At 42.2% G+C, this 7,867-nt stretch overlaps 2 protein-coding genes across 2 annotated transcripts in view; one reads left to right on the top strand and one right to left on the bottom strand.

Annotated features, from left to right (window-relative positions):
* Nucleotides 1-213: 213 nt before the first annotated feature.
* On the top strand, nt 214-7,317 carry LOC109734987 (mitogen-activated protein kinase 1). The gene is made up of 6 exons (XM_020294174.4): nt 214-684; nt 765-894; nt 4,311-4,448; nt 5,518-5,850; nt 6,061-6,241; nt 6,783-7,317. Exons 1-6 carry the CDS (start codon nt 455-457, stop codon nt 6,950-6,952), a joined length of 1,182 nt encoding a protein of 393 aa, XP_020149763.1. The 5' UTR covers nt 214-454; the 3' UTR covers nt 6,953-7,317.
* Nucleotides 3,881-7,867, bottom strand: part of LOC120969348 (uncharacterized) — a 98,344-nt gene continuing 94,357 nt past the window's right edge. Inside the window, exon 3 of the transcript XR_012189347.1 lies at nt 3,881-4,019. The gene's annotated coding sequence lies outside the window, so the exon portion shown is untranslated. The remainder of the gene's footprint in view (nt 4,020-7,867) is intronic.

Raw genomic sequence — 7,867 nt, 5'->3', positions numbered from 1 at the left:
AACCATATCCATTTCGTGGATCTATACATACCACAACGCACTTAGGGATGGACTGTAGCTTTCTTTTCTAGGGTTAGAGATGCAGATAGGTAGGCATGATGATCTTCTTTTCTCTACCAGAGAAGGTTGATGCCCCATCCCATTTCCCACTTGGAGTAAAAAAGTCATCTTCCCGTAGCAGCCGGCCACTCCCACTCGCCACTCGCACGCGCGCTGCCAGCCATCTCCCCTCCCATCTGCATCCTCCCTCCCCCACCCGTAGGCCGGCACGGCAGCCCCATCCCATCCCATCCCATCCCGACTTCCCGAGCCCAGAAACTGAAGGGGGGAGAGAGAGAAGGGGAGCTGCCACACCACCTAAACAAACAAGAGGCGGAAAGCGACCAAATCTCGCGAGCCAAATCCACCGCACGGGCTTTCCCCTCCCCTCCCCACGCGCGCGATCCGGGCGGAGATGGACGCCGGCGGGGCGCAGCCGCCGGACTCGGAGATGGCGGAGGCCGGTGCGGGCGCTGCGGCGGCGGCGGGGACGGCGCCGGGCGGCGCGATGGATAACATCCAGGCCACGCTCACCCACGGCGGGAGGTTCATCCAGTACAACATCTTCGGCAACGTCTTCGAGGTCACCGCCAAGTACAAGCCCCCCATCCTCCCCATCGGCAAGGGCGCCTACGGCATCGTCTGGTACCCCCCCTTTCCCCTTCTCCTTTCTTTCCCCTCCATCTCCGGTCCGGCCGCCTGACTGACCGACTGACTGCGCGCAGCTCCGCGCTCAACTCCGAGACGGGGGAGCAGGTGGCCATCAAGAAGATCGCCAACGCCTTCGACAACAAGATCGACGCCAAGCGCACGCTGCGGGAGATCAAGCTGCTCCGCCACATGGACCACGAGAATGTCAGTCCCCGATCCGCCCCTCCCTCCATTTCCCCTTTCTCGTTGAATGCTCCTTGAATGCTCCTTGTGGTTGTGCTGGTTGGTTGCATTGAATGGAACGGCAGGTGGATGGGCTCGGTTAGGTTTTAGCCGCCGAATGATTGGGGTTCGCCGACAGACAGCTCCGTGGCCGGCTACCTAATCCGGGGCCGGCTTTTCCTTCCTCATCTGCGCGAGAGCTTCAGGAGTAGCAATCGTAGGCGAGCCTTTAAAGAACCCACCAACCTTTTGGGATGCGATTCATTGTGTTCTTCCTCGGTGCACCTGGAGCAGCAGCACATAAGATGCTCTCGCTCCTACTGCTAGATTCTGCTGATGTCAAAAGCTGCCTCAGGACCAATCTATCTGCTTGTGTCCCTTTTGCTGACTAGCTCCTCCGAATCCAGTGGGTGTGTGGTGGAAGTGAATGCGCAGTTCCTAGGCTAGGGGGCTACTACTGTTGGAGAGTTCTTATTAGGATGTTGGACTTGGATCTTTCTAATGTCCTGTGATAACTAAACTAAGTAATAGGAGGAACCTACATCTGAGTTAGGCATCTTGGGTCTTTTCATGTGCCTTCTTTAAAAGGCTTTGGTGTTATTCTTGTAATATGAAATGACTCGTGTTTTGGCGCGTATTTGAGGGGGAAAAATGTTTTTTGGGGAAGATAGCCGTGCTAGCAGTACACTAGAGGTGGATTGTATCTTGACAGCCTTCCTTGGACACCTCAGCATATGCTCTGAGATGTGTGGATTTGAAGTTTAGGTGATGTCAAGTAATCTGCTAGCAGTAAGAGCATGAAGAGAATGGGACCCTTTGGCTTTCTATTCTTTGTCTCATCAAGCATTGTCGTTTGCAGATTGCGTATTCTGGTGGAAGGTTTTCAGAGTGAAATTGGTTTTTGGCTAGTATCCTACTTAAGCTAGGGTTTCAGATTTAGTGCTACACTAGAATAGACAAACTTTGGGAGTTTGACCGTCAGACAATTATGACCGTTGGTAGTGAAACGTCGGATTAGGCAAGGTCTGATTAATAACGGAAATGCTTGTCGACACGTGCTTTATACACTGTCAGCTGTAAACGTATCACCTGCTGTAGCTACTATAAAGGCGGAAGTTTTCATTTACAAGATCCTGTACTTCGCTTTTCTCTCTCTTTCCTTCTGATGGCGCGAACGAGCATTCCTGACAAGCGGTGTCTGAGACGGTGCTTGGTGACTAGGACAAAAGCTGAAATGGGTAGTTTGGTGGCACCAGTGGGCGATTCAATAGCTAACCCTTACGAACGGACAGAGCAACGGCCACATTGCATTGTCATGCGTTCCCAGGAAGCAAATTGGACTTTTCAGTGCGCTTAAGGCCTGGTAATAAAACCATAGCACAGGAGAAAACATCCTGACCATAAAGGAAAACAATGCAACGACGCACATTTGCCTTTATAGTAGCTATGGCTGGTGATATGGTTCCCTGTCAGCTATTTATGTCCAAAACTTTCTGTAACTGTATGCTGTCTTATTCACTCTTATTCTCCATGTCAACCCCCAAAAAGGATGAGCTATGTAATAAAGCCATAAAGATTTGGAGACCCTGTATTCCAATAGCTATATTAGAAGCCTTAGTTTATGTAAGGGAAAAGCCTCTTTGTTTGCTGACACGAATTGTGTTCCCCCTCCAGGTCCCAAAAGCACAGAGAATTACATTTGCAAATTTTTGGAAAAAGAAACAGTTTTGTAGATGTACCTGTAGTCCTGTACAAAAGTATGTGTACAAAAATGCATGCCTATGCACTAGTTTTTGTTAGTACACATATTATTGTACGATGCACATCAAAATTTCCCCTCTCATCTGGAAAATTGCAAATGCATTTTTTTCACCAGGGAACATGTGCAGCTAGAAATTGCCTGTTGTTTACCTCCTAAACCAAGTAATATTCGGCTTAGTGCAGCTACTTGGGTGATGCACTTGTTTCATCTATGCTAGCTACCTACTTGTATCTTGTATCTTGTTTGTTGTATTTTATACATACATACCCTGACCTTGGTTGTACTCGGCATATCCATGCTCGAAGCAGCAACGTCAGGTCATATCCATTCTAAAGCAGTAAGAAGTGGTAACTTCCTATACTGCTCATGTGTCATGTGGGAACATATGCAGCTGGTATAGTGCTGCCTTGTGTTCAAGTTAGTTACAAGGGTTTTGAAGATGGTTCACAATGCAACATAAAAACAGAGGCTACCAACAAATAGAAAATGGAAAGCTCCAGAATTGCTCTGTTCTGACTCCCATGCCAAGTATTATGCCTTCTACTGCTTTAAATTTTGAATGCGTAAAATTTGTGGTATTTGCACTGCTACAAAAGGCAGCCGGAAATGTGCAAGGTTACACCCTAAAGGCTACACCCTTCACTCTTCAAGCAAGCAAAATAATTAAATAAATTAGGTTGTCATCACCAGCACCGGCATCTTTGAATTATATTTCATATGATGCTGTCAGAAGTACTACCAGCTGCAGATTCTTAATAATGATTATTCATTTGCCTCATTTTCTGGACATCATAACTGTTTTCTTTTTGGTGAAAAATAATAAAATATTGCTATGATTGTGTTAATAATATGATGCCAATTTACTTCTGTTGTGCTGTTGTTGTAGAATATTATATCTTCAAAAACATGTTTAACCTAAAAAAGAAGCCAACAACTCATCAAAATGTCATTGGGTGCATCTCAGCTCTAACAAATGTTGGGTTTGTACTATCCAAAAACAAGTTTGAAATGGAAATGTTAACTTGGTAGAAGTTTACTCCCTCCGTTCCAAAATAGATGACTCAACTTTGTATAACTTTAGTACAAAGTTGGGTCATCTATTTTGGAACGGAGGGAGTAGAAGTTTCCACGCAACTTAGTTCAGCTGTAACTGTAGCCAACATAGTTAAGTGAAGTGTATGTGTTCATCAGCTTTCCACGACTTGTTGATCATTTCAATGCAATCAAGATGAAATATATAAGTTGACTCAAGCCATCGAAAGAACGTACAGATTGTCAGCTGTAACCATGGCAAACATAAGTTATATGAAGTGTATGTGTAATGTGTTCTTCAGCTTTCCATGACCTATTGACTATTTCAATTCATTCAAGATGCAAGATATGTCAAATATAAAGTTGATATGCATTCAAGATGAAATATAAAGTTGACTCAAGCCATCGAAAGAAAGTACAGATATGTTAAATTGTATTGTCTTGGTGTATGAGTTTTTTGTGCAAGATGTAAAAACTAGACATTATCTAAGGCATGTGGCCCTGTTGCTGCTAACCATAGTTATTGCCTTTTTGGAAGATTTTTTTCTAAGTATGAATTAATGCTACAAAATATGTTTCTTACAAGAGGGCATTTCTTATGCAGATTGTTGCAATAAGGGATATTATACCTCCTGCACAAAGGACTGCATTCAATGATGTCTATATTGCATATGAATTGATGGACACCGATCTGCATCAAATTATTCGCTCAAATCAAGCTTTATCGGAGGAGCACTGCCAGGTACTTATTATTTATTTCGATATAGAAGTAAAACCTTCTCATACCCCCTTTGTAGGATAAGTTCGCTTATCTAATTATATTATTGTTTGGCTATAGAAATTCTTGTCTCTAGTATCTCATTTCATCTGATTCCTTGAGTACATTATACTGTCAATTATCTGTTTCATTATTTTTTTTTTGCCTCAGCTCGTACATACTTCTGTAAGATATTAGTATTCTGGGAGCAGGGAGCTAATGAGTAATAACTAAAGCCTCTCGGCCTTTCTTCTTTTTCTGGTCGTCCTGAATCATCTTGCTACTTTGCTAGTCTAGGACTACGTGCTCTAAATAAGTTTGCCTGGTGTATAGTATAAACATTGACCTTAGTGGTGGAATTATGGGGATATATTTGATGACTGTTGGTTGATGTTTCGCTTCTCTGTAATACAATGGAAATTGGATTAGCACACCGACATAGGTGAACTGTAATATACTATCATTGAATAAGTACCTTACTGTATTACACCTCTTAGAAAGGATACAACATATTAGAAACTTTCAATGCACCCCTCTGAACATTTGGTCGAACAAAGGGAGCAGTCGAACAAGTTCATCACATATAGTACATGCTTGAGAGCTGACACATCAGTATACTACTTAATGCTAGCAATTCTTTTTTCTATCCTTTGTCAAACACACCCATGCATCGTCATTGCTAAGGGATGGTTCCTAAATAGAAGAGCTTTCTATATATCAGAGTGGTCTCTTTTGTTAACAATACCATGTCTTGCTGATATTAAATCATGTTCTACTTCCGCAAATACCATCGGATAATCCTTGGTGGAAAAGTTCCATGGAAAAACTGTTTGCTATAATATGCCTGTACTGTCAGTGCATACTTGGGTTTCTAGCATAAAGAATTGACGCTAGATCTCACATGAGAAATCAGTGGTTTTCTGGAGTGGTCACCTGTTTCTCTTCCATTGATCTTGTTCTTTCTAGTTTCTTTTCAATCCGCAAACTTCTGTCTTGTTCTGAGAAATTGTACTTAATCTGATGTGGATGTTTTGTGTAATTGTTCCTTGTGCAGTATTTCCTTTATCAGATCCTTCGTGGCTTGAAGTACATACATTCAGCAAATGTTCTCCACCGAGACTTGAAGCCTAGCAATCTTCTTTTGAATGCAAACTGTGACCTAAAAATTTGCGATTTTGGGCTTGCTCGTACCACCTCAGAAACTGATTTTATGACCGAGTATGTTGTGACAAGATGGTACAGGGCACCAGAGCTTTTGTTGAACTCCTCCGAATACACTGCAGCAATTGATGTGTGGTCTGTGGGCTGTATATTTATGGAACTGATGGACCGGAAACCGTTGTTTCCAGGAAGAGACCATGTCCATCAGCTACGTCTACTAATGGAGGTTTAGATAGTGCTCTATGAACTTCTTTTATATCTAATTTAAATCATGTTGTGTGGTCCTGTTTTAGCATAATACGGAGTACTATCTAGTATGATCATAGTTTTTTCTCGAAGTAGAGGTATTTAAGCACTTGACTGGTATATATAATAAGTACTTTTCTGGTGCACATTAATTCATTTTTAATTCCCTTGTGGTATTTCCTCGTTGCAGCTCATTGGAACACCAAATGAGGCCGATTTGGATTTTGTAAATGAAAATGCAAGAAGATATATCCGCCAACTTCCCCGTCATGCAAGGCAATCATTATCTGAGAAGTTTCCACATGTTCACCCTTCAGCAATTGACTTGGTTGAAAAGATGCTGACTTTCGATCCTAGACAGAGAATAACAGGCAAGTTTTGGCATGTGTTGTAGTGATTTAACCATCCGCATCCATCTGCTGGGATTTATTGTTGCTTCAAGACTGACGATCTTATGTTCCAAACAGCAAGATAGAAAGAGCTGTCTTATTTTTTGGTATCATGAGTAGTTTAGTTTAAAACTTGCTCCATCTGTTATTAGTAACTGGAATCTCATCTGGGTATGCCATCCTAGTGTTTCGTGTTATATATCATGAGCTAACATCAGTTCCTCCATTCAAATGAAAAAAAAGTAATTAAATTGGAAAGGTCACCCAGGTAAATATATGGATCATCCGGGCTGGATTTACAGCCCAAGTGGGTAGGAATGTGTCCATACTCTCTGTAGGTATGCAAAGGTCATTAGTTTGAAGTGGGAATGCTAAAGTAATCATTGTTACCTGTTGGGTGGTGTTTCTATTGTTGACAATCCATATTTTTGACTGGAAAATATCCATCTCCAAGATTCATCCTTTACTTTTTCGGTCAGTTATTGATCGATAGTTACTGATTGTTCCTTTATTTTTTGGTCAGTTGAAGGCGCACTTGCGCATCCTTACCTGGCATCGCTGCATGATATAAGTGATGAGCCAGTCTGCACGATGCCCTTCAGCTTTGACTTCGAGCAGCATGCGTTGTCGGAAGAACAAATGAAGGATCTAATCCACCAGGAGGGCATCACGTTCAACCCTGATTACCAGTAGCTGGAGTTCCTTTGATCGGCTTCATTCATATGGAAAGTTTTCGGTCCTCCTGCCGCCATAAAATGTCGCTAGCTGTAAATAATTGCCTCACCCGGAGAATCAAAAGGAGATGGCGTGTTAAGGGTAGATGACAAGAGCTGTGGTGGTCAAATTTCCGCGTAGCCTATGGATTCTTGTGCTTGTGTATGTTGTTTTATGTGGAATTTTTTTCCTTCTGCTTAAAGATGTTTCAGCATTTTCTGTAAGATGCGATAGTCCGTGAACGATGGCTGCCTAATTTCTGTGGCCGTCATGAGATTTTTACATTGTGGTCGATTATGGATTATGTAATGTTGTCCTGGTTAATGAACTCTGACTGACTGTGATTGGACTATTGTGTTTGAACGCGGACTGACCATGATTTAGTGGTTAATGTTTGAAGCTGTGGCCCTATTCTCTGGGTTTATAAGGCTCTTGTGCATTTCTAGATTGTCAGTCCGATTGAAATACTTCCTCCGTTTCTAAATATGAGTCTTTCTAGAGATTTCAATATGGACTACATATCGATGTATATAGATGTATTTTAGAGTTATGCATTAGAAGTTTCTAGTGATATTTTTTTTATATATAACTCATTTCATTAGTTCAATTTGATTATCTGGGAAGTATGTGCCTAATGAAAAAACGAGAGGGAGAGCGCGCGAGTTATATGGTTGGCTGCTGTGGGCGCCAAGGTTTTTGCAATACAGAATTGCTGTAGATTTCTTATGTTTTAATCACTAGTTATGCAGCAGTTATTTCCAGCAGTATCTCTCAACAATATTAGTATGAACCTCTCAACAATAGTAGACCAATTGTTGTAATCATCCACCATCGCCACAAACCTAATCACATTTGCTTGCAACAAGCCGAGGCAATCATCTGTGAAGAATATCT

The sequence above is a fragment of the Aegilops tauschii genome, chromosome 7 (assembly GCF_002575655.3).
Source record: "Aegilops tauschii subsp. strangulata cultivar AL8/78 chromosome 7, Aet v6.0, whole genome shotgun sequence".
Lineage (NCBI taxonomy): Eukaryota > Viridiplantae > Streptophyta > Magnoliopsida > Poales > Poaceae > Aegilops > Aegilops tauschii.
Note: the sequence above shows the minus strand (reverse complement) of the source record. Positions and strands in the feature narration are given on the sequence as shown.

Bases quoted from the DNA above. Each gene is read 5' to 3' on its own strand.
- LOC109734987 (XM_020294174.4), top strand. From the start codon at position 455: ATGGACGCCGGCGGGGCGCAGCCGCCGGACTCGGAGATGGCGGAGGCC. The intron at 5,851-6,060 runs GTTTAGATAGTG...TCCTCGTTGCAG, and splicing joins AGCTACGTCTACTAATGGAG to CTCATTGGAACACCAAATGA. The intron at 6,242-6,782 runs GCAAGTTTTGGC...TTTTTTGGTCAG, and splicing joins TCCTAGACAGAGAATAACAG to TTGAAGGCGCACTTGCGCAT.